This window comes from Giraffa tippelskirchi, chromosome 1, assembly GCF_054371585.1.
Source record: "Giraffa tippelskirchi isolate mGirTip1 chromosome 1, T2T-mGirTip1v1.2.pri, whole genome shotgun sequence".
Lineage (NCBI taxonomy): Eukaryota > Metazoa > Chordata > Mammalia > Artiodactyla > Giraffidae > Giraffa > Giraffa tippelskirchi.
The window spans coordinates 211411949-211438257 of record NC_137275.1 but is presented as its reverse complement, the minus strand read 5'-3'; the positions used below and the strand labels follow the sequence as shown (position 1 = coordinate 211438257).

General features: G+C 45.2%; 1 protein-coding gene and 1 long non-coding RNA gene across 13 annotated transcripts in view; one reads left to right on the top strand and one right to left on the bottom strand.

The window, feature by feature from the left end:
* Nucleotides 1-26309, top strand: part of LOC145520067 (uncharacterized) — a 45425-nt gene that overhangs the window by 6760 nt on the left and 12356 nt on the right. Inside the window, exon 2 of the long non-coding RNA XR_014064197.1 lies at nt 19897-19966. This is a non-coding gene — a long non-coding RNA (uncharacterized LOC145520067). The remainder of the gene's footprint in view (nt 1-19896; nt 19967-26309) is intronic.
* The window catches only part of ZNF462 (zinc finger protein 462), a 178972-nt gene continuing 172193 nt past the window's right edge, over nt 19531-26309 (bottom strand). For all 12 annotated transcript variants that reach the window (XM_081525575.1, XM_081525536.1, XM_081525497.1 and 9 more), the window contains 3 exons: nt 25670-25802; nt 21282-21405; nt 19531-19939 (listed from right to left, as the gene is read on the bottom strand). In XM_081525575.1, the coding sequence (XP_081381701.1) occupies nt 19732-19939; nt 21282-21405; nt 25670-25802 (465 nt within the window). In that variant the 3' untranslated portion in view covers nt 19531-19731. The remainder of the gene's footprint in view (nt 19940-21281; nt 21406-25669; nt 25803-26309) is intronic.

Below are 26309 nucleotides of genomic sequence, written 5' to 3'. Positions count from 1 at the left end.
GGAAAGATCCCCTGGAGGAGGTCATGACAACCCACTCCAGTATTCTTGTCTGGAGAATCCCATGGGCAGAGGAGTCTTGTGGGCTGCAGTCCATAGAGTCACAGAGAGTCAGACATGACTGAAGTGACTTAGCACGGGTGCACAGGCTCTCAAGGAATGCCGTCTAGTGATTCCACCTGAGTCCAGTATGGGAAGGGTTGTGATGAGGGAAGTGTGGGGCAGTGTGGAAGCACTTCATCTGGGGAGTATGGTCCAGGGTCAAATCTACCTGGAGGGGATGATAGTAACTAACATTTATCCACTGTCAGGCACAATTCTTATTGCTTTATACGGGTGAACTCATTGATTCCTTCCAACCACCTATGAGGTAGACCCTATTATTATGCTCATTTTACAAAACTGAGGCAGAGTGGTTCCATCTGAGCTGAGCATTTAAGGGGAAAGACAGGTTAGATGGGTTGGGGTAGAGGAAATGTTTTGAGCAATTGGATCCACATGTAGAAAAGCATGGGGCATCCACAGAGTATGAGGAATAATTAGGGGACTGCAGGGTGTTCTGTATTGACTGCTGTCTATGGGGCCGGGGCCTGGGAGGGTGGAACTAGAGAGTCCTGAGAGGCTGAAGAAAGACAGTGACAGAATCCAATCTGTCTCCACACTGGCTGCCTTGCATAGCTAGGTTGGCCTGGGGGAAGCCAGATAGGTAGTGATTGCAGCGGTAAGTAATGGTAAGTAATGAAAGCTAAGCTATAGCACCTGGAATGAGTGTGGTCAGAGGCTGATGGACTCAGGGGTACTGTGCTGTGGATGGACTGGGCCCGAGGAGCTCGTGGCGGGTGGGGGGAGGTCAGGGCCAGTGCCCAGATTTCTCCTTGGGTGTCTGGGGAAGTGGTTGTGTTTCCCTGAGACTGGGAGCTCCAGGGAAGGAGCAGACCAGTGTAGACAGATGGTGCACAGGGTTGGTGCTCTGTAGTGCCTGGAACCTGGGTCTCTGGGGAATGGGAGAAACCAATACCTGAGCAAACCAACAGAGAGACGGTGAGTATATGGATGGAGCCCTGAAAGTGAGAACAAGCCAACCAACAACCTCCTCTTTATCTGCGTACCTACAGGCTGATGTTCCAGCACTTTCCTGTAAACATAAGGTGGGGGGAGGGTAGATGTTGAAAATGTTCTTACAAGCAAAGGATGGTAAATAGAAGTTAATTGGATAGCACTTGTTATTCGTGTTTTAATATGTGTTAAATGTCACTGCCATTTTGTCCTTCTTTAAAACTATTTTAGGAAAAAAACTTTTAAATATGTATTCATGAGACCTTTTATAGGGTTATTGCTGATATTGCCCCCTCCTTTCCCCCAATTCTCTATAAGGTCTTAATTTCCTCAAACCCGGATTCTGCTTCTCTGGGGACTTCCCTGGTAGTACAGTGGTTAAGACTCCATGTTCCCAGGGCAAGGGGCATGGGTTCAATCCCTGGCCAGGGAATAAGATGCCGCATGCCACATGGCATGGCCCCCAAAACAAAACAAAAAAACAGACAAATTCTCCTACTCTAGCAGTTTGCAGAAGCTCATCTTTTAAGGTAGGGGAGATAGTGCTTTATTTATAAAGACCCTATTACACAGGAAAGGGAAAAAGGGCTCAGAGAGGGTAAGTGATCTTCCAGTCATCCCCTTTGGGTTGGTGGTGGAGGTAGTGTTCCAAGACAGACCCATCAGATCCCAAAGGCCCTTATTACCAGCTGCCCCCACCTTCTCCTGAGAAGTGGATTGGATAGATTATAGGATACAGGCTGGGGAAGAAAGACTATAACTCTTTGTCTCCAAAGAGAGACTTCTGGTTCTTGAAAACTGATGAGGCCTGAAGAGGTTGGGTCATAAGAGCAGCAGGTCTACTAAGCACCTCGCCAGAGTTAAGGAAACGGCCTAAGATAGGGAGATGCAGATACTGCCTGCTAAACTCTTAATGCTTTTGTGCAGCTGGACAAGTTTACCAGTATTCTCTCTGAGCAAGAGGATGGGCTGAGGAGTACAAGCATTAGGCTGAAAAGGAGCCGGGAGTCAGGTGTTCCTAGATCAGCGAAAGGTTCCCCAAACCGAGGACATTCCGGTACCTCAGCCACTCTGACTTTGTTCTGCATTGGAACAACTCCTAGGAGCATCAGGCCATGCTCTCATTTTTATTATATCATCCACCAAATTATTATTTAGCACCTGGTGGCTCAGACAATAAAGAATCTACCTGTAATGCAGGAGACCAGAGTTCGATCCCTGGGTCAGGATGATCTCCTGGAGAAGGAAATGGCAACCCACTCCAGTATTCTTGCCTGGAAAATCCCATGGACAGGGGAGCCTGGTGGGCTACAGTCCATGGGGTTGCAAAGACCGGACATGACTGAGCAACTAATACTTTCATTTTTTCATAGAAAGTGTACTGCTGGTTGCAGAGCAACATCTAGCTTCCCTTTCCTCCTTCCTAACTGAGCCCAGATTTTCCCCCCACCCCACCCCTGCTCCAGATGGAAATCATGATTAACCTAAGACAATCAGATGATGACCTGGCAGGGGTCCAGGACTGTATGTGTGAGCCAAGCTACATTGACTCAATCAGATTACGAGAAACTTACAGACTATGCTTGGGAAGAGGTTTCCCTTCTACATGCGGACAATGAAGTGTGTGGCACTGAAAGTCATGCCATGACTCAAGGGGAACCAGCTTTCAGGTGGAGCTGCTAGGAACCATAGTCGGAGAAAAGAATCAGAGCTGAGCCCTGGATGACGTCATTGAGCCATTGGTCCTACTGCACCTGTTTCCCACCGTGCGTCTGGACTTCTGGTTTTCGGAAATGATACGTTTCTTCAGTGTTTACACCCATTGGAGTTTGCATTGGGACTTGCTATTACTTGTAGCACAAAGCATCTTGACTGAATCAACCTCCTTTGTTCCAGACACAATGCCAAGCTCTGGGGGTGCAGCCAGTCGATGAGGGAGAGAGGCTCACAGTGAGCAGACATTTCCATTCTGAGTCCTTAGTGCAATGAGCTCCGTGAGTTCTGAAGGCTATGGAGGACCTCACCTGACCTTGGGGACTGGAGAGCGCTTCCCAAGGAGATAGCACATCAGCCCAGATCTGAAGGATGAGTGGGAATTTGCTAGAAAAAGGAGATGTACAGTGAGCCAATCTGAGATGTGCTCAGATTAAAATGTCAAAAAGTTCTAGCCAGCAGGCTATGGAGAAGAAAATGTTTTGCCCTCAAATGCTGATGCTTATTGGTTCCCTAAAGACTAAGGACCAGACAGCTGAGTGTGTACTTGGTTAGTAAACTGTGAGGAGAGAGAAGCCCTTTCTCTAATTGTATACACGTTATGAGGATTAAATACAATTATCCATGGGAAGTGTTTAACCCAGTGCCTCTCCTGTAGTCTGTGCTCAATTGATACTAACATCATTATCATCATCACTGCTGTTGCTTTCAATTCTTTAATGACCTGGAACCTTTGTTTCCAAGGGCTCTGCATGTGTGCTGTAGAAGCCAGTCAGGATCTTCCAGCATCTTCACCAGGTCCATAAGCCAGAGTCCTGTACTGCTCATGTTTAAACCAGGACAGCGACTAAATTTCTGTCTCTGGCCAGACTGAATAACTGATTTAGAATAATGAATAGAATCCAGACATCTCTTCACACCGCTTCCACCAAAGCATGACGAGCTATTGTGTGAATTCTGGGGAAGGTGCTTTTTTCTGGCTGTGGTGGGGGTGTGGAGGGGGGTGAATGGGTAAAACTTTAAAAGTGCCCTCTGAACACCTGCAGAGAAGCATTTTGCAGAGCAATACTTCTGTTTCTAGAAGACTCAAGAAGAATTATGCTAAAAAAATTTAAAGATATCTACAAGGGTGACACCTGCTCCTCTGATATAAAGGCTTTAAGGACATGAGCACCAGTTTGACCCAGCTGAGCTGCTGGTGAAATCATGAGATTGCTTTGGACCACGCCTCCTCTCAGAAGTTGATAGTGAAGTTCTCCTGCCTCACGCATCAGGCAATCGGGTGGCAGATACTTATTGAACATTTTTATGATGAGCAGGCTTCCCAAGTGGTACTAGTGGTAAAGAACCCGCCTGGAGATGTAAAAGACATGGGTTCAATCCCTGGGTCAGAAAGACCCCGTGGAGAAGGAAATGGCAACCCACTCCAGTATTTTTACCTGGAGAACCCCATGGACAGAGGAGCCTGGAAGGCTCCATAGGGTCACAAAGAGTCAGACACACTGAAAAGTCTTAGCACATACCCACGCATGGTGGGCAGATGTGCTCATAGGCATGCAAACATCATAGGAAGCCAAAGAGCACCTCCCCCAGGAAGCATGCATCTCACACTCTGTGGCCCTTCTCTGGCCCACAACCTGCCGTATCTCACTGCATTTTCACAGTAGATACTATTCTCCATTTTATGAAGAATCAAAAGGCTAAAAAGCTGTCTAAGCTTATAAGGCAAAGAAGAGGACCTGGCACTCAAACCCAAATTTATTTGACCCCAGAGCCCATACTGGAAGCTAAATCTCTTCTGTGACTACACAGTATACTTGAAAAAGCCAAGTCCTCTCCCTTTTTTGCAGGGCCCAGCAAGAAGAAAATCAATAGATGTAGAAATTCAGTGACCATCTATCAAGGACCTACCAGGGGCCAAATACATCCCATTCTCTCTTACCTGCTGTTATCAGAGGCCATTCTAAGAGCAACAAGGTGTTGTCTCTTCTCTGCAGATAGGAAAATGAATGTCCTGAGCAATTAGTGAACCACCATGATGAGGATAAGGATGGATTACTTTAGTTGGGCACAGATCATGGAGAGGCACTGTGCTAAGTGCTTGGATATTTAATCCTTATACCAAGTATATGGTGGTTGTAAGAAAGGGAATGTCATGTCCTGGGACCCATAGAGTCCTTAGGGCTAAGTGCCAGGTGAGGTCCTTGGCTTCATGCAGGAAAGAATTCTAGAGCAGACAAAGGAAAGGGAAAGCAAGTCTATTTAGAGAGAGACACTCTTCATAGGCAGAATGAGGATGGGCTCAGAAAGTGAGAGTGGCCCCAGGGCATGGGGTTGTTGGTTTTGATGGGCTGAGTGATTTCATACACTAACAAGTAGAAGGAATATTCTTTCTATTTAGGAGAAGGGTGGGGATTTCCCAGGAATTGGGCCACTGCCCACTGGTCTTTTATGGTCCACCTCAGAACTGCTATGGCCTAAGGGGGAGAAAAATGTTGTACTATAATCAAGGCATAATGAGCTAAAGGTCAATGACTAGACTATCCTCAAAACCACCTTGGTTTCAGCCAATTCCAGCCAGTTTTTAACACAGCCCAACAGCAGTGCCCCCTCTTCACTGATCTTGCAGTTGTATTTTGTTCCTTTCCTCCTGTCTCATCCTTCCTCAGAGATTTCACTCCTATGTTCTCATGAGAAGCAGAGGGACAATAGTTAATCTTCTGTAGCTGCTTCAGGGCTGGGCAAAGGTGTGGACACTGCCTATCAGGGAGTAAAAATCTCTGGATGCCTGGTCTAGGGGTCCCAGGGGCAGGACAGCTTCTTGTTTTGAGTCGAGGGTGGTATGGGCTAGAATCCTTGCATAGCTATCATATTGACATGGAACTGTTGTAACCTGGAACTCATAAGCTTTACCAAGAAGTTATAGGCCGTGTCTAACTCTTAAAAGGAGGAGGAGCATGACCACATCTAGGCCGAGGAGGACAGGAGCCAAGTAAGGCCAGGGAGGCACTCTTAATGGAGGACCAGATGGCATTAGGGTCTGAACCCTGGTTGTAGGGTGTAACCTTGAGTGCCTAGTCATAAATCTTTTTGATGTCCCTCTCAGTTTGGCCCGAATTATTCACATAGGTATAGTATATCAGGTTTTGTTTATGACTGCACAAATACCACTTTGCTAGGCCAGCAAGTAATCCAAGGCCAATCTATTGCCTGTGATCACATTGGCCAGTGAGATTAAAGAAGTGGAAAGTCTGTCTAGGGTATTTCCAGTGGTCAGGGCTAGGCTCTCTAACTGTTGGTTAGATTTTCTAGGGTTACCTCGTGGTAGGCCAAGTCTCCCCGTGGAGCTGCCAACCCCCCTGTCTGTCCTATGCCTGCCATTAATCTGATGGCCTTCCTGGGATGATACTGAGCATTATTATGTACTGTGAATATGAGTGGTACCAAATGTTCTAATGGGCAGGCTCTCTCCGGCCACACATTATCCACAGAAGGATAAGCATTTATATAGGGGCCATATGACCCTGGGGTGCACTTGTCTTTGGACCATTGTTCTAGGGAGTGCCACATATCCAGACACATTCTGAGGATACAATAAGAGATCTGGGAACAGAAGAATTTAACAAGGAAGCAACCGTCCAGACACATGAAAGGAACAAATTAAGAATGCAATGCAGGGACAGGAGCCCATTAATATATGCAAAATAGTTTAAGTCCAGGAGTATTCCATGCCCTCAGCTTAGATGAAATGGTGAATTGAGAGGGTTTTTACCCACCTTTTCATGTTGCTGTTCAGTTGCTAAGTTGTGTCCAACTCTTTGCGACCCCATAGACTGAAGCAGGCCAAGCTTCCCTGTCCTTCATCATCTCCTGGAGTTTGCTCATACTTATGTCTATTGAGTTGGTAATGCCATCCAACCATCTCATCCTCTGTTTCCATAGGGCCCAACAATTTTCAGCCCAATTTTTAGTGCATTCCATCCCTGTCCTGTAGGCACCCTCAACCTGGATTTCATTCTAAGCACACAGAACGGAGGTAATGATGGGAATGCCAGGTTCCAAAATACTATGGTGATATTACCATCAGGTGGCCAGGGATTATTCCAAAGAGCTCACAGTAGCCAAGAGAACATTAGAGCTACAGTGGCATTGGAAGCATGGCTGGCTTTCTGGATGACAAAAGTCATCTGGACTGTAGCCCGCCATGCTCCTCTGTTCTTGGGATTTTCCAGGCAAGAATACTGGAGTGAGTTGCCATTTCTTTCTCTAAGGGATCTTCCCAACCCGGGGTTGGAACTCAGGTCTCCTACGTTGCAGGCAGACTCTTTACTGTGAGCCACCAGGGAATCCCTATGACAAAATCAGCCTTTATTAATGGAAAAGGTATAAGTCACATTTTAAAAAAGAATTAAACTTAGGCAAGATTTTGGGCCTAACAGGAGTGTTGTACCTCAGGATTGTATGGTGAGGAGGAGGTTCTGTGTGTACCTATTTGTACCCATAATGATTGTTGTAAGCCAGGGTTTTTGTCGCAGACCCAGCAAGTAACTAGTAACTAGTTTTTCTCCCCAGGTGAGTATTTTAGTTATGTTTCCTGAAGCATTATTTTCCCATTCTCCTCGAGCTGTAACCATTGTTGGAAGTCCAACTAGAAGAATCATGACTTTGTATATCATATTACTGTATTTTTTTCTCTTAGACCCAGCTAGGACAAAGAAGATGTTTACCGGGAGGAGGGGTTCTGAAAAGTGACAGAATAAAAGCACAATAGTCAGAAACACAAGGGTGACTAGGCCAACCCATCATAGCCACATGAAGTCACTTAACTATGGCCCTGAACATGTATCTGAGGGCTTCTGCTTCCATAGGTCTCTTCTTGTTCTTGTTTGGACCTATAAGATACAGGTTTTAGGCTAGACAGATGGGCTTCCCAGCTGGCTCAGTGGGTAAAGAATCTGACTGCAATGCAGGAGAGACAGGAGATGCAGGTTCGATCCCTGGGTTGGGAAGATCCCCTGGAGGAAGGCATGGCAATCCATTCCTGTATTCTTGCCTGGAGAATCCCATGGACAGAGGAGCCTGGTGGGCTACAGTCCATGGGTTCGCAACGATTCAGTCATGATTGAAGCAACTTTGTGCATGCGCACACACCCATTCAACTAGTAATTCCCTACAGACGAACAGCAGTTGGATACTTGGTAACGATCGACGTGTCCTTTCCATTTTGGTTGTAGCTGGTCCTCAGGGGACGTGTTCTTCCAAGCTGTTAGTAGGACAAAGTCCCCTGGCTGGCTGGAGACCTCGACCTTTTCTTTTATAGGGGTGGGCAGTGCTTTGTTTCCTGTTTTTGGAGGGCCCTTTGAACTTGGCTCAGGCTAGCAATGTGGGAGACCACTTTCTGGGTTTCCTCATCAGAGATCTGAAGTCAATAAAAACCTCTTGTTAGTCATTTCAGATGGGCTAAGTTTAAAATCCCCTTTAGGGTCATCCTGGTCCTTAGAAGGGCTACAGGAAGGAGGGAGACCCAGCTTTCTGAAGTCTCTGGGCACAACCTAGCAAGTGTTCTTTTCAGAACATGATTTGCTTCTTTTACTTTGCCTGGGAACTGGGCCCTCCAGGAAGAGTGGAGGCAGTAGTTAATACCCAGAGCTGGGAAAAGCTCTTGGGTGAGCTTGGCTGTGAGGGAAGGTCCATTATCACCCTGTAAGTTATTTGGTAATCCAAATCTCAGAATTATCTCTTTAAATGTTCAACATCACTCATTATCAGAGAAATGCAAATCAAAACCACAATAAGGTACCATCTCAAGCTGGTCAGAATGGTTGCTTATCAAAAAGTCTACAAACAATAAATGCTAGAGAGGGTGTGAAGAAAAGGGAACCCTCTTACACTGTTGGTGGGAATGCAAACTAATGTAGCCACTATGGAGAACGCTGTCATTTCAGTTCAGTTCAGTCACTCAGTCGTGTCTGACTCTTTGTGACCCCATGGACTGCAGCACGCCAGGCCTCCCTGTCCATCACCAGCTCCCGGAGTTCACTCGGACTTGTGCCCATTAAGTTGGTGATGCCATCCAACCATCTCATCCTCTGTCATCCCCTTCTCCTCCCACCTTCAATCTTTCCCAGTATCAGGGTCTTTTCCATTGAGTCAGTTCTTTGCATCAGCTGGCCAAAGTATTGGAGTTTCAGCTTCAACATCAGTCCTTCCAATGAATATTCAGGACTGATTTGCTTTAGGATGGACTGATTGGACCTCCTTGCAGTCCAAGGGACTCTCAAGAGTCTTCTCCAACACCACAGTTCAAAAGCATCAATTCTTTGGTGCTCAGCTTTCTTTATAGTCCAGCTCTCACATCCATACATGACTACTGGAAAAACCATAGTCTTGACTAGATAGACATTTGTTGGCAAAGTATTATCTCTGCTTTTTAATATGCTGTCTAGGTTGGTCATAACTTTTCTTCCAAGGAGTAGGCACCTTTTAATTTCATGGCAGAACATTGTGGAGATTCCTTAAAAAACTGGAAATAGAACTGCCATACAACCCAGTAATCCCACTGCTGGGCATACACACTGAGGAAACCAGAATTGAAAGAGACATATGTACCCTAATGTTCATCGCAGCACTGTTTACAATAGCTAGGGCATGGAAGCAACCTAAGATGTCCACCAGCAGACAAACGGATAAGAAAGTTGTGGTACATTCATACAACGGAATATTACTCAGCTATTAAAAAGAATGCATTTGAATCAGTTCTAATGAGGTGGATGAAACTGGAGCCTATTATACAGAGTGAAGTAAGTCAGAAAGAAAAACACCAATACAGTATATTAACACATAGGTATGGAATTTAGAAAGATGGTAACGACGACCCTATGTGTAAGACAGCAAAAGAGACACAGATATAAAGAACAGACTTTTGGACTCTGTCAGAGAAGGTGAGGGTGGGACGATTTGAGAGAATAGCAGTCCATTTTGAAGCATGTATATTACCATATGTGAAATAGGTGACCAGTCCCATGAAATAGGGCACTCAAAGCTGGTGCACTGGGACAACCCAGAGGGACGGGATGGGGAGGGAGGCGGGAGGGGGGTTCGGGATGGGGGACATGTACACCCGTGGCTGATTCATGTCAAGGTATGGCAAAAACCACCACAATATTGTAAAGTAATTAGCCTCCAATTAATATAAATTGATTTAAAAAAAGAATGATCTCTTTAAGCAGAAATTTGGATGCTTCTATTGCCTTTTCATTCCCAGTAAGGAAAGCTTCTTTTCACCCTGTAAAGGTGTCTACGAATTTGTTGTTGTTTGGCTGCTAAGTCATGTCTGACTCTTTGCGACCCCATGGCCTGCAGCACACCAGGCTTCCCTGTCCTTCACTATCTCCCAGAGTTTGCTCAAACTCATGTCCGTTTAGTAGGTATTGCCAGTGGGCATTTCCCTCTGCTACACGGGGGTGTTTGTGTCAAGTCCGTCTGCCAGTCTTCCCCTGGATGGGTTCCCCAGTCTTGTGTGGGCTGAGTTAGGGGTGGAGGAATGAGGTGGCTTCCTGAGTCACTTCAGGAAGGGCAAGCTCGCAAGCCCTGGTGACATTTTTAAGTTTGGGACAATCCCTTACACAGAGCACCTGAGTAAACCAGTTTGAGTAGGGAGAGTCCTGCCCTAAGTGGGAGGATTCGTGGAAGTGCTTAATCGTTTTCCATTACTTGGCCTGGGGAGTGAGAAGCTTGTTATCTTTTATCAGCTACTCTGAGAGACCTCTTCCAATCCCCGTGGTTAGACCACTTGAGTTCTTCAGGGTGTAAGATGGCGTCACTAGGGAGGGTGAGCTGTTGAGTCCGAGAGCTGCAGCTTGTAAATCTTGCTGTTCTTTTTTGTTTTTTAATATTTATTTATTTGGCAGCTCTGGGTCTTATTTTCAGCATATAGAATTTTTTTTTTCTTTAGTTGTTGCATATGGAGTCTTTAACTGCAGCATGTGAACTCTTAGTTGCAGCAAGTGGGATCTAGTCCCCTGACCAAGTATCGAACCTGGGCCCCCTGAATTGGAAGCGTGAAGTCTTAGCCACTGGGCCAAGTCCCAAGGGAAGTCCCAGCCTGGCTGTACTTGGACTGTTGTCTCAGCAGCCTTGTTGACCAAGGTTTTTCCTCTTGTAAGGGATGTGTGGCCCCTTTGGTGACCCCTGCAGTGAATGACTGCAACCTCCTTTGGAAGATGAACCACTTCTAGGAGTTCTAGAATTTCCACCTGGTGTCTTACAGGGGGCCCTTTGGCTGTTAGTAATCCCCTTCCTTTCCATATGGCAGAATGGACATGAAGCACCAGGAATCCATTCTTGGAATCAGTGTATATATTGATTCGTAATCTCTTTCCTAACTGGAGTGCTCAGGTCAAGATGATCAGTTCGGTCTTTGGGGCAGAAATATGAGGGTAGAACTCCAGACTCAACAACTGTCTGCAAGCTGACTATGGCATAGCTGGTCTTTCTTACCCCTTCTTGTATGAAACTGCTTCCCTCAGTGAACCATTCTGCATTGGGATTGATCAGGGGTTCATCCTTGAGGTTGGGTCTTGTGGAGTAAACTTGTTCAGTAGCCTCCACACAGGAGTGAACAAGGGACCCTGGGGGTGAGGGGGGTCAGGCATTAGACGGGCTGGGTTCAGGTCTTGACAAAGCTTAAGAGTTAAGCCTGGGGCATCAAATAGGAGGACTTGGCCATGTGATGACAATTACATGGAAAAAGTTCTCTTCAGGTTGTGGCCTTTATGATGATTAGCATAATAGAGTTGAATCAATGGGGCAAAAATCAGCCGGGGACTCAGGGTAACACTGGCTTAGCCAAAAAGTTCATTCTGTTTTTTCTGTACCATCTTATGGAGAAACCTCAATGAATTTTTTGGCCAACCCAGTAGCAGTCTTGATATCCTTGTACATGAAACAGAGACGACACCCGACCTGCTGGCAAAATTGGCAGGTGGGCTTGAGGACCAGTGGACAGGCTACGAAGTGGGGATGGGGGTGAGAAAAGGAGGAGGAGACTCCACTCTTAACCAGCTGTGCTCTCTTTATCCACTATGTTCCAAGACAAAATTCTGTGAATTTTCATGTCACAGAAGGAAAATTCAGTCACGTTAATCAAGTTCCGAGTTCTATGGCCAACCTCCTGCCCCAGGATGCCTCAAATATTTTGGCACCTGGATTAGCTCCGAAAGCCCATCTGGGTACAGTCCCTTCCCTAACCTGCATCTGAAAAGGCAGTAGATAGGCACAGACCTGGACCCACGCGGTTTAGATTAGGTTTCCCTCTTCTCTTTGCTCTTTGATGACCCCTCTCCTCTTCCGGCCTCTGCAACCGTTCCTTAAGCAGCATCTCCCCTTCCAAGATGCCCCACAGCCTTCAGGCTGATGCCCTGCAGGAGACAGAGAACACAGAGTTAGGGCTTCCTGGCTACACAGGCCCCTGAAAGCCAGAGGCCTGCGGAGTCTCAGATGGGCCGGGGCCTGCAGCTGCAGTGTTCCAAACAGCCCCCTGGAGTAAGTTCTGTCAGCTTCAAGGAGAGGTCAGCATTTCGATCTCATGTTTTCACACGTCTTAAATGGATTTCAGAGGCACTGGCGCGGCCTCTGCTCCGCTCTTTAAACAATGTGGTGAAGCAGCTGTAGCGTAGCTAGAGGCTGCATTCCTCCTGCATTGTGATGTGGTTTTTGGAAGTCATGCATGCAGTTAGCTAAACCAAACTAAGCTGCTTCATTAATGGGAGCAAACTCAAGAGAGAAATTGTGACTAGAAACGAGACAAGTTTACTTTCCACCTCTAATTCAAAAAGCCAGATAATTAAGTGGGCGGAGAAAGGAAGTGTCCCTTCTGATTCCGAGAGCTGACTCTCCCTCTCTCTCTCTCCTTTTCCTTTCTTTAGGGGTGTGTGTGTGTGTGTGTGTGTGTGTGTGTGTCTTTAGGTGTGTGTGTGTGTGTGTGTGTCTCTTTAGGTGTGTGTGTGTGTGTGTCTTTAGGTGTGTGTGTGTGTGTGTCTTTAGGTGTGTGTGTGTGTGTGTCTTTAGGTGTGTGTGTGTGTGTGTGTGTGTGTGTGTGTTGGGGGCAGGGGGCCTCCCTGGTGGCTCAGCAGTAAAGAATCTGCCTGCCAATGCAGGAGACGCAGGTTTGATCCCCTGGTCAGGAAGATCCCCTGGAGAAGGGAATGGCAACCCACTTCAGTATTCTTGCCTTAAGAATCCCATGGACAGAGGAGCCTGGTGGGCTACAGTCCATGGGGTAGCAAAGAGTTGGACACGACTGAGCGAGTAAACAGCAACAACTTGGAAGCGGGGTTGGGTATTCAGGGAAGTTCTTGTAGAAGGTCTATGGATCCTCTGAGTAAGGACCTTGGATCCACTGAGTAAGCTTTTATTCTATCATACAGAGAACATAATAACTGTTTCCAGTCGCGTTGAGCTTCCCTCTGCTCATTCTCTTCTATCCAGTCCTCAAGAACAGCTCCAAATCATAACCTCTCTGAGGACTCGCCCCCACCTCCCACTCGGTATTCCACCTCCGAGCCTAGGTTCCAGGTTATGAACTCAGTGGCCCCTGCACCTCCCACCTGCCTGTGCACAGATAGCACATTCCCTTTCCTTTTCCTTCTCCCAGGACAGAAAGAGCCCCTCTTCTTTGCAAAGTCGTTTCCTCTACTGTGTCCTGGATCTCATCGAGAGCTTGCTTCACAGTTCCCCTGCAGCTGCCATAACTCAGTGTAATGAACACGTCCCAGTCACTCGAATTCCAAAAAGAAGTCTTCCCTCAAACCTCCCTCTACAGCTCCCATCCCTACTCTTGCCTGCTTGCTTCCACCCATACGCATCCCAGCACAGTCATCTACCTCGCTTGCCACGGCCACACATCCCCACCGCAGCAACCACAACCACTGCCAATTCTTCTGGCTTTTGCTCCCCCATTCCCCAGCTGGCCACCACAGCTGTCTAACCTTCAGACCCAGTAGACCTCCCCATCCATTTTCTATTCAGCTCTGGACAAGAGAGGAGGAGGGTGGTCAAAGTGAGCTCTTAAGGAGTGGGGGGGCTGGGGTTGGTTCTCTGACGCTTTCTCCAAGAGAGCCTAGAGTTTCAGACAAAGACATTTTTCATCTACCAAGCTGCATATTTTTTCTTAGATATTTAAAAAAGCAATCTCAAGCTCTGAAGGAAAATGTAACATTGATGCCAAATCAGATGAGAACTAACACTTGGTATCAACAGGAATATATTTGAATTTAAAAAGGCTAGCTGCATCTGACAGCAATGTGTCTCTGAGACTTTTGTCAGAGCTGGGGGTGGGGAAGAAAGGCGAAGACTCTTCAGTAAATGTTTATTAAGACAGGGGACAGGTGATAAGTAGGGTGACTATCTATGACCTGTAGGAATTCAGGGAAGGCTTCACATCAGAAGTTACACTTAGGCTGAGTCATAAAGGGATAGGTAATTTCCAGTAAAGAAAAGTTTAGTACTGAAGGCAGAGGGAAGGCTATGTGCAGGGCAGGATGTTTGGAGAAAAAACGAACACTTCCAGGAAATGATGAGCACAGTACTTTGAAGCATCTTATAGTCCCTACCATCTAGTATTGTCCCCTATCAGACCCTTTGGCCCTGAAATTTGGACAGTTACAAAGAAAGAGCATATCCTGTAGTAATCTGTTATGCCTAGGGATGAAGACTCACCGAATGTGTGTGTGCTTAGTTGCTCAGTCATGTCTGACTCTGTGACCCCATGGACTGTAGCCCGCCAGGCTCCTCTCCATGGTTCCCCAGGCAAGAATACTGGAGTGGGTTGCCATTCCCTTCTCCAGGGGATCTTTCCCGGCTTTGAACCCAGGTCTGCTGCATTGCAGGCAGATTCTTGACTGTCTAAGCCAAGTGAGTAACCAATTCCTTATATGCCTCCCTAAACCAAATTGTGTGCTTTTGAATATAGACAACTTATTCAGTCAAGGCTATCTTTCCCCTCGAGTTGCCAGCAGCCACAGAGGTGGGGGCAAAGCCTTCCCAACAGGAGCTTAACAAGTCCTGCAAGTCCTAATACCTTCAGTGGTAGGCATTTCTCTCACATTGCCTCTCTGTCCTTACCATTTGTGAGCTCTTGGAAGACAAATGCCACATCTGTTTGTTGTTACCCGGTGGCTAGCACCAAACATTTGCTCAAAAATACTGGTGAAGTGCATGGGTGATGGGACCAGCATCCCATGCTTTCCTTCCTTTTTTTAAAAAAACATTTGACCACCCTTGGTCTTAGTTATGGCACGTAAACTTTAGCAGCATGTGGGATCTAGTTCCCGGACCAGGGATCAAACCTGGGGGCCCCTGCATTGGGAGCATGGAGTCTTAGCCACTGGACAACCAGGGAAGTCCCCATTCTGTGCTTCCTATTCAATAAATAGAGGGTGTCTATCTTCCCTTCTGTTTCCAAAGGAACACTTCTGTAAGTCCTGATTACTGTAGTGGTTGCCAGCTTGTGTCTTTCCTGGGCATGTTGGTAGACAAACCACATACTTTCTAGCCCCTTGGGTAGGTGGGGTTGGTTGTATGACCAGGTCTAGCCCAGAAAGCAAGACTAGAAGTGTGTGCTACTTCCTGGATGAGGCATTTGAGTGGGTAGACCATCTCCAAGCTCTTAGCAATGACTCCAGGATTCATGGGTTGAGATGGTAGCAACATCAGATGGAGGAGCTTGGATTCCTGAGCTACTAGATGGAAAGGCATTCCCACTGACCCTTACTGGAAATTTGTGTTAAGAACTAAACCTCTATAGAGCTAAGCAGTTGTCTTGTTACAGGTCCTACCATGATTAATATATCAGTATATTCCACTTCCTCTACATAAAACCAAGTGGGAGTATGGATTAGACATGACCTTAATAAAAACAATGTTCATTAAATATTTGATGGAGGCCACAAATGGGCTTCCCTTATAGCTCAGTTGGTAAAGAATCTGCCTGCAATGCAGGAGACCCTGGTTTGATTTCTGGGTCAGTAAGATCCCTTGGAGAAGGGATAGGCTACCCACTCCAGTATTCTTGAGCTTCCCTTGTGGCTCAGCTGGTAAAGCATCTGCCTGCAATGTGAGAGACCTGGGTTTGATCCCTGGGTTGGGAAGATCCCCTGAAGTAGGGAAAGGCTACCCACTTCAGTATTCTGGCCTGGAGAATTCCATGGACTATACAGTCTGTGGGGTCGCAAAGAGTCGGATGTGACTTTCACTTTCACAAAAAGAATAGCTAGGTTTTACAATGAACAAGTCCATTACATCACTTTCTCTCCTGTAGGAAAACACACAGAAGAAACTTATCTGAAATCCTAGAAAGGTTGAATGTTTCTTGAACATTCAATAATAAGTTACTAAAACAGTGCTTCTGGATTAGCCTTTTGTGCCATGCCTCCCAGGAAGCTCAGAGCCAAGTACATAGCATATGTATGGTTTCATGGAGTGCATTTTTGCCAATTCTCTACTATGGTTTTGCTATTCAATCATTTCCCCTGTGGGTCTTGACTTACCTACCTTTGTTTTCTCTAATCGGGTTTTATGCTCTCTTGTAAGTCTCCTAAAATCTTTCCTTTGTGAAGATGATAAAGAAGGAAGGGTGAAAATCAAACGTTTACAATGGGCTCTGGATGTAAGCCCTTCTTAACACTGATGAAGGCAGACCGTGTACAACAGCTTTGAGATTAGAAATCAGTGCTGTTGATTTTAATTTACTCTTCTAGGTTTCATGACTATTAATTTTTCCTTTGATTTATAACAGGGTAGCTCAAAGAATAAGTTAATGATGATAATTACTGGTGTGGGATGCATAGTAAGATAGTTTGTGCCAATGGTTGTGACTTGCAGTTAGATGAAAATAACTGTGCTCACGGGTTCAGGGTTCTCAGATGATGTTCAGTCACTGGCATTTCCTCCTTCTGAAGGTTCATATACCACTTTGATTCACTTTTTTGGGGGGCCATGCCATGCAGTTTGTGGGGTCTTAGCTCCCCAATCAGGGCTCAAACCCATGCACCCATGCCCCATGCCCCATGCATTGGGAGCTTGGAGTCTTTATCACTGGACTGCCAGGGAAGTCCCTGGTTCCCATTTTTGACAGAAAACATTCCCTTCATAAAATTCCTCCAGTTGGTTATAAATATCTGATGCAGAAATGTTAACATTTTAAAATCCCAGCTCATACCTCACCTTAAAGTCACCTTTGCTTTTCATAATGGTTTAGATTCAATGGTTTGAAATAGCTCTCACGCACATGTATTGAAAAAGCGATGGTATATAATTTCCACATTTCATACCTGTAGCCATATCTGTAAATGATTTACAACAGATGCACATAGACACATGTGAAAAAAATTCTTTATTAATTTCTCACATTTCATTACAAAATGTATGTTGCAAACAACTTGAATAACCTACTTGTGTGTTTTTTATTGTTTTTTTTAAACCCTTGGCTTCAAGAACTCAGGATCTCCCTATCTTTTATCAAGTTTTGGGAAACACTGATTATTGGAGTCAATAGGTTATCATTTTGCTATTTATTTTCTTCTCTCAAGCTCTGAAAAAAAATGTCCTCTGTATAAATTAAACAAAAAAAAAATGTTGTAAATTCTATGTCATTACAGTCAACAGAATTATAATAATGCATCCAAAATGTGCGGCCACAAAATATCAGGTATATGTTTGAAAAAAGAAGAAAAATGACATTCTAGCCTTGTTAAAAGGATAATGGTCCCATATTTTTATTAACAGGTTAGCAAAACAAAATCCAATGGATTACAATATTTACATGTTATTTGAAAAATAAAGTAGTGATAAAAGCATGTCACAATTATTTTCTTTTTTTCCTTTTTTCTTCTTTTTTTTTTTTTTTTTTTTGCTTTTTTGGTAACCATTACAAACACCCAATCCAGGTATGGAACTGTTTAGCACATTTGAAATGAGGCCAATTAAAAACAAATATGGACACAAAATGAATCTTTGTCTAGATAGTTCACACTTTCCCCATATTCTGGTTTCCACATGATGGCCCCCATCCCTAAAAAAAAAAAACTTAAATTAAAACAAATACCCACAAATAAAAATTCTTAACAGCAAGAAAATAAAAGAAGAACATGCTTTTCAAGTAAGCACTTATTCCACAAATGCAATATCTTTCCATGGATTTTATTTGAAGCTGTGTGGGACACTGTCATCTCAGCAATTCCCTTCCCTTTCTCCCCCCTCCCCCAACCCTTCCAAGTAAAAAAAAAAACAAAAACAGAAAAAACAAAACATGAAAACCAAAGGACTCGCGCGTGCACACACACACACACACACACGTCCACACACACATCCAAGCTCTCTCAGACACAGGCTTCTAAAACCTAGGATTCAAGGAAAGTTCTACTTTTTTGGAACGAAACCCTTTGTTCACAATCAGAACATATTATAAATGTAGACTTAGATTTCGTCTAAGCTGCTCCCTCCTGAAAAAGCTAATATGGGGAAACAGAGCAGCTGGCAGCTAGATTAAAAAAAAAAAAAGTAGTTCTCCAGGCTCCTTGTAGGATGTAAGTATTTCTTGAACACTCTCACCAAAGGGATGGGATTTGAGCACATCCCCTTGTCCCGAAAAATAAATGAGAATCCTCCCTCCCCCCAAAAAAACGCACAATGCAAACAAAAACAGAACACAGATTTAGAAATCACACACAAAAGCCAGCCCATCCTAACAGAGATTATTTGTGTGAGACGGATAATGTGTAAATTTGACAGCAACAAAAGGGTGAAGAGGACTTCCTCGTCTGGCCCACAAGCTGCATAGAGGTGCCGAAAAGTTTGGTTCTTTAGTTAAATTAAAAAAACGTTAACTTCTTTGTTATTTCCATGTTTAAAATAAAAACATTCCTATTCACAAAAAAACTAAATCTCCCTTGCCCCCAAATCAAAACAACAATAACAACACACACACAAAAAACAATTTATATGAAAAACTGAATTGTGCTGTGTTTGTAACACTCAAACTGATAGAAAATAAACGTGGCAAACAAAACTCCAAAGTCACCTTAAAATTAGCTCACATGAAATCTACCAAATTCTAAATTATAGTTGAACACTAATAAACAGCTTACCTGGAATAAAGGATGACAATTCACAAACATTTATCTAATAATTAAAGTCTGTTTCTTTTTTTTTGTCTTGTTTTTTACTAAAATAATTAAAAAAATCACAGTATTTTAAGAAATAAAACCCACGTGGGGATTTTAAGCACAATTTGTGTTCCTTTCTTTAAAACTCTTTTTTTTTCTCCATTCACCATCTTGCCCAGCAGTTCTCTCTACATTTAACCACAATGACGACAGGTAGTACTGACAAATGCAGAGAATTCCCTTGGTTAAGTTTGAGGTACTAGGAAACAGGTGACTGTTTTATGCAAAGCAGTTTTTTTTTGTTTTCTGTTTTTTTGTTTTTTTGTTTTTTCTGTTTGTTTTTTCCCAAAGCGGCTGCAGTTAGGTCTTGAAAAAGCTTAAGGTATTAAAACTAGAAAAACGCACCAAAAGTTGTGCGTCAAAAAGTTGTTCCCCTAAGAGAAGTCTTCTACTGTCACGGAGCTTCTGTTTCCACATACTGTCCAAGACCACCATAGTGCACAGGTGTGCAAGGGAGGTGCTTCCGGTATTCCGCAACAAACGAAACTTCCACGATGAAGATCCGGAAGGAAAGATGTAGTGATGGAAAAGGAGCCACATATTCCAACCATTTAAATAACTTTAATTTACATACTCACTCACACAGGTACCAGTGCTTTGAAAATAGATTGTTCAGTCCTAAAAAGCAGCTTTGTTCTGTCTTCTCTTTTCTGTCCCCCCCCTTCTCAGCCCAAGCTGGCCCTCCCACTTTTCTTTTTCATCACGGTTCAAGTAAGGGGTGATAAAGAATTTCACCAAACGCTTATTCGTTTTTGGCCTCTGCATTCTCCAGGAGAGATTTGTCAGCAGCTACGACACAGATGGCTACTGGTTCGTTCTTTAGGGAAAAGTCTATCCCGATTGCTTCATCATCTTCCTTTTCCTCTATAGAGGGCATCTTAATACTGTCCTCCATGTTACCCTTCAGGTGGATTTCTTCTCGGCTCACCTGCTTGGTGTCATTCAATGCCCTGGGAAAACATTCGTGGGAGTGACAGGTGAGTGTATGTATTTTTTCCTAGTTAAACAAAAAAAATTCACCTCCTTATATCTCTGATCCTAAAAAGGTCTTGGGGGGTCTTACAAGTGGCACAGACATATTGACTGGATGGTGAGTGATTTATCCCTGCTACCTGTTACACGTAGCTCATGTATATCTGGTATCTTATTAAAAATCTGAACCTATAAAAATGAAAAGAAAGTGAAAACGTTGGTCGTTTAGTCATGTCTGACTCTGCGACCTCGTGGACTGTAGCCTGCCAGGCTCCTCTGTCCATGGGATTCTCCAGGCAAGAATACTGGAGTGGGTTGCCATTTCCTTCTCCAGGGGATCTTCCCAACCCAGGGATCAAACCTGGATCTCCTGCATTGCAGACGAAGGATTCTTTAACATCTGAGCCGCCAGGGAAGCCCTATCCATTATTATACTATGTTTTGATTACATCATTCTTTGCTTCTAGAGCAACATAATCATCTTATGTTCCCTCCTATACTGGGAACAATACAGTCATAAGTGGTCATAGCAAGAACTGTCTTATGCTCAGATCCATCAGAGGAACCTAGAAAATGTAGATTTGCTATACCTATCAGGACTAAAAGCACAACTCAGGTATTAAAGAGTTAGTGGAAAGACCCACAGACAAATCATAGAAACGAACAAAAAGCAAGAACCTGAAGATGAGACCCATGTCTCATCCTAGTTATATTCTGGGAAGCTTAGTTACATTCTCTGAAGTTTAGATACTAACTATTTCTGAGCACCTTCTGCTTAAGGGACCAACTCCTAGGCTATCCCAGCGTTTGCTGGGCTGTAAGTGCCTTGTCTAGGGGACAGTGTTATGTTCAAGGGTCTTATGAGTGTTCTGCGGGTGTGCTCCCACCTACCTGGGAGGCAGGCAGAAGCAGGCTCTGTCCCCGAGGCAGAGCATTGAAGGCACCAAGAGGTGCGTGGGAAGGTTCAAGGCCACTCGGGGAGTGAGTCATCACAGAGGCAGGAACAGAAGCCAGATCTCTGGACCCCGGTCCACGCTCTACAGAGAACGTCATGCTAACGAAAGCTGAAGGGACACGGGCTGGAGAGAGCGCTATACTTCTACACGAGGGCTTGAGCGGGATCTGTCATTCGTAAAGACGATCTCTCCTCCTGTGACTCGTGTCTGGGTGACCATTTTAAAAACCAGCGGAAAGGGAGAAACCCAGTTCGTGACAAACTGCCTCTCCTCCCGGACCCGCAAGTGTGACACAGAGGGGTCTATGCATTGTCAGGAGCCACCGCCACCTCGCACGATGAGCGAAGGCCTTCACGGGACTTACATGCCGTGTCTCAGCACGTGCCTTTCCCACTCAGAGCCCTGGGAAAACGCCCGTCCGCAAAATTCACACGGAAAACGCTTCTCAGTGTTGATAGCAGCCCCACGGTCAGAAAATCTCAAGAGATCTGTGAGGAGAAAGCAGGTGTGTTACCTGTGAGCTGGAGGGGCAGAAAAGAAGTCAATATTCATTAGGAACCTCCTCCCATTTCCAGATTCCTTACTCTTTCTCCTGCTGGCCTTTCACCAAAGGATTGTTTCTTGAAACTCTCAAGAACTGTTCCCAGGCCCTAGGCATCCCCACATCTCTTCACCTCCCAACTGTTTCTGTCACAAATAACCTTGAGTCTGTCGTGCCTGAAGAACCCCTTCTGTTCATTCCAATGGCGTCTGAGCATTTTTTTCTATCAAATCTCTCCCTCCTATGGTGCTCTGTATCGGTGCCTCATAGTTTAGCAGCTATTCATTCCCTATTTAACATGGTTTTTCTCCGCTCACTAACAAGAATACAGGCTTCTGCAAGCACCAAGGCCAGGTTATGTTGTAAGAAGACCTCAAGGTTTCCACACATTCCAGGGAAAGCTGAGGGCTCACAACTTGTCGTCATCTGTCATGGATATCTTGATCTACCCCCGCCCCCAGGGCGGCTGCGAGCCCTGAATGAGACCCAAAAGCAGAGAACAGAGCAGGAACGCGAATCTCTGATGACGGGGAGACGGGAACGTGAAAGCATGTCCTCAGCTAGTAAGGGGTTTTGGCCAGCTGCCCTCCATCGGTGTATTCTTGAACATGGGGATGTACGGACGCCTTTCTGGACAGGTCTGTTGTAATCAAGTGCCGACTATCGTTTTACTTCCTCCACGGTCCTGGGAGCATGTGAGGGGCCTGCTAAATGGGGACTGACTGGCTAATTGTTTGGAGGCCACGCCTCCTGGCAAACTCAAAGACGAGAGCTTATATGGCCTTTGTGTTATCCTGGGTCCCAAGCCCATATGTCTTTCATTATAGCACAGAGGGCCAGATCTTCACATGGGTAATAAACAGCAGGATCTAGACGGCTCTGCAGCCATGCTGAACAGTAAGGACAGCACACAGACAAACACTGATCATCTCTGCCCCTCTGATCACCGTGTGCCTGGACTCACGAGATGTTACAGGAAGATGTCTCCTGGTTGAAACACTCCATCTAATAAAAAAAACCCCTCCGGATGATGTTAACAGGCTAGGTGTCTCTGAGCTGCCTTCATCTGCAGCACAAAAAGCACCGTGAATGGGGCCCAGTTCTAACAAAAGATGAAACATTTTCTCACAAATTAAGAAGATCACCACACAAGCCATTAAAAATAATTGCACAGACTATCTTCCTTGATTCTTTTCATTGGAAATGAGACAGCACCATCTGCTCTGCGCATTAATTCCTTAGCAGGGATTATCTTGGGCAAGAAATCAACAGAATGCCTTCCTGACTCCTCCCAACTGCATAATGAGAGGGGGTGGGGAGGACACTGCTTGGGCGCATTTTGATTTCTTCATGCCTGGTTTCCTCCCTTTCAAAGTCCCTCCAAGCTGCCTTCTGAGGCAGGACCTGCCGTGTGGCCATGGTCAGGCCTCTCCCGGCTTGTCTTGGGAAGGCACGTTGGGAACGAGGTAGCTCCAAGGACGTGAGCCCCCCGAACGGAGCGCCTGACGAGGGTCTCTGCTGCCAACGAGGGGGCCTGCTCCTGGCACACTCACTTGCTTACCCTGAGGAAACATGAAACCAACCATCTATTCTTTCCAACGGCTCATGCTGTTTCATCCTCAAAGGAGGAGGCCAATCATTACCTGTCACACATCAAATGGCTTCCATTAGCCCCAGAGCTGTGCTAACGCCACCTCCCGCTCTCTCTACTCCTGGAAGACAGAACGTCTGGCAAAAACACCCCGAGGCTACTGTGTGCCGTTTCTTCTTGTTGGCAAGAATACACCTAGATGGTGGAAAACTGATTCCAAGGCGATGAGACAAAGAAGGCTGTTCTTTCAAGAATCAACGAGGGGGACGGGAAGGTTTCCCCATTAACGTGACTGGAGGTTACTCACGTAAATCCCCCGCCCTCTAAGAGAGGAATACGGGCTTCTCCACCCCCAGGTCTTTTCTCCCCATGCGGTTAAGGCTCATGAATGTGGAGGCCGCGCTTTCTAGGGAGAAGCGATCAGACACCATGAAGTTCTTCTCAGGCAAACTGAGCTGGTCTGACGCCACAGTGCCCGTGTGAGGGCGCGGCTGAGCTGGGCAGTCAAGGAAACGTGGCTGGCACCTTGCACATCTAGCTGCCCTCTCTTCCCTCTCATCTTCTACGCTATTATTTTGGAGGTGGCACAGGGGACGGGAGGACTAACAGGGCTTCTTGCCTCTGCAATGCTTACAACCTGTAAAACCGTGTATGCTTGGTTCTAGAGATTAAAAAGTCATGGTCTCCAATGAGGAATAATGCATTTCCTGGAGAGGAATGGTAGGGCACAGAGCACCGTGAAGACAAGGAGCCTGTGTGCCCTCTGTCACGTGCATCCTCTTTGAGAGAACTCTGGTAACAGTGCACAGACGACGTTAAAGAATTCATCACTAACGACATATTTGTGAAATGCTTTTTAAGAAAAAAGGAAGAGAAAATTTAAAACCCATGCTTCTTGAATCACAGCCGTTGTAAGAAATAGATCGCTATGCCCCCTACTAATAAAAGTCATAACTTTACAAGGGCAATCAGTCTACGTGGTGTGGATGCTCTATTTGTCCACTGACCACAGGCAAGGGGGTTCAGAAGCCAAACTGGATCATCACTTAGCTGTGGTCTCCTGCTATAGCGGAGATAAAATATGGAGGGATGGGGTGGAAGTCAGAAAAAATCAAGAAAAAGAAGAGGGAGAACCTTGGGAGAAAATGACCACCAAGTCGGCTTTCCAGGCTGGCAGACTGACTAAGCAAGAAAAAGTTAAGAAATTCCACAAAAGGATGCCTTACAATGAAGCCCCAAAGACCACTGAATTGACAGAATTCAGGGCCAGGTTCCCATCAATGAAGAACACCCACAAAGGGTAGGGGAAGTGGTACAGTATGTAAAGACATTTTGCCTTTGGAGCCAGAAGACTTAAACCCAACCTCCAGTGTTTTCATTTTAACTTTGAACACTCTCTTAAATATTCTGGGCTTTTATTTCCCTACTTGTAAAATGCCAATGATGCCATCTACACTGCAAGGTTTTATCATTATTATTAAGTGATTACTGTGTTCCAGGAACTGGACTAATAATGTTTGTGTGCTATCTCATTTAAGATTTACGTGACCCTAAGGAAGTGACCTTAGGAAGTTGTTATTATTAGGATGATGAATGTGCAGGAGATAAAATAATTACCCAAAGTCATAAAACTAAAAAGCAGCAGAACTGGGAGCCAAATCCATACAGACCAACTGCAGAGCCCTCTAACAGTATATAAGATTAAATAAAAACCACTGACACTGGGCTTGGCCCATAATGATGTTCCTCAATGGCAACTAATACCATTCTCTTCATCAATGGGATGACATATTTATTCCTCAGGTTTAGGTTATCCATGTGCTTTTGATAAGTCTGCAATAACTACAGTAAGATATCCCAACCTATATTCTTTACATAGTATCTTGGGTTTTCCACAATATTCTATGTCGAACAATACAGAATACCAACTCTAGATCATGTAAATGCATGTCTACAACTAAATATACTTCAAAAAACTTCATTTTGAAAATAATTATAGAATCACAGAAAGTTGAAAAATAGTACAAAAGCCCCTCAAAACTTTGCCTACTATCCCCTGTAAAGACAGTCAAATGCCACTGGTCCCCTTCTCTCTCTCTCTTTACAAAGCAAAAGCAGTAAGCCAGGGGTTTAAGAGGAGGGTCATGCAGAAGGACACATGGAGGGGTTCGGATCTCAAGGCTCAAGCCCTCTGCGGCTCCCTGCCCCCATCCCCAGCAAAATACACCCCAGCAGCAGCAATTTTAAATAAGCATTCAACTGGAAATTCATTTACATTCCTCGATAGCTTTCACAGGGCCATCCATCTTGATGTCTGTCCTTACTCTGCAGATTCCCCAGATAACAGTTTTCCTGAATAAAAACAAATCATCGCCATGTATTTTTTAACAAATGTATATCTACAGTTAAAGAGAAAACGTCTGTTTTCCTTGGAGTTTCTCTAGCTGGTAATAGTTTACAAAGACATGGCCCCTGACGTGTTGCAGCCAGTCTGTTCTGCTACTTAACGAAGAAGGATCATTCCTTCTGTTCCTCCTCCAACAACCTTCTGCCTCCCTTCTGTCTCCCCACGGCCAGGCTGGATGCCATCTGGGGCTCAGGGGGCAGGGACGGGACCAACCTCTGTCATCAGCCTTGCTGTTCATTTCTTCTTCCTTGTCTTCATCATCGCTGCTAGAGCTCTCCATCTTCTCCTTCATCTGTTCCAGCTGATCCAAGTTAACCCGTCCAACCAGCTCAAAGTTTCGGCTTACCTGAAAAAGACCCAAACAAACAGTGGAATCACAAAACACAACTGAATGCCATCCTCCCTGGACGACAGAGCTGTCCAATGTCATTTTCCTACGGGTGTGTTTTTAGAACCAGGACCAAATTACACCAGTGCCTAAGTGGTCCTTTTCTTCATTTTGACCATCTTATAGGCACACCTGTCTTCTGCTCCCACCGTTCATTTTCACTGGAACTGTTGACACTGGACCTTCCTTACCAAATTTAGTTAGAAATGTGAGCTGTAGTTAGCAGAAAATCAAGTCTCATGAAGCCTGGGGTGTAGAGAAGATGTCCAATAAATGTTTTTCAAGTTGAATTAAAGGGTGTACCTTTCATGTGTGTGCGTGTTAGTCGCTCAGTCATGTCCGACTCTTTGTGACCCCATGGACTGTAACCTGCCAGGCTCCTCTGTCCATGGAATTCTCCAGGTCAAAACACTGGAGTAGGTTGCTGTTTCCTCCTCCAGGAGATCTTCCTGACCCTGGGATTGA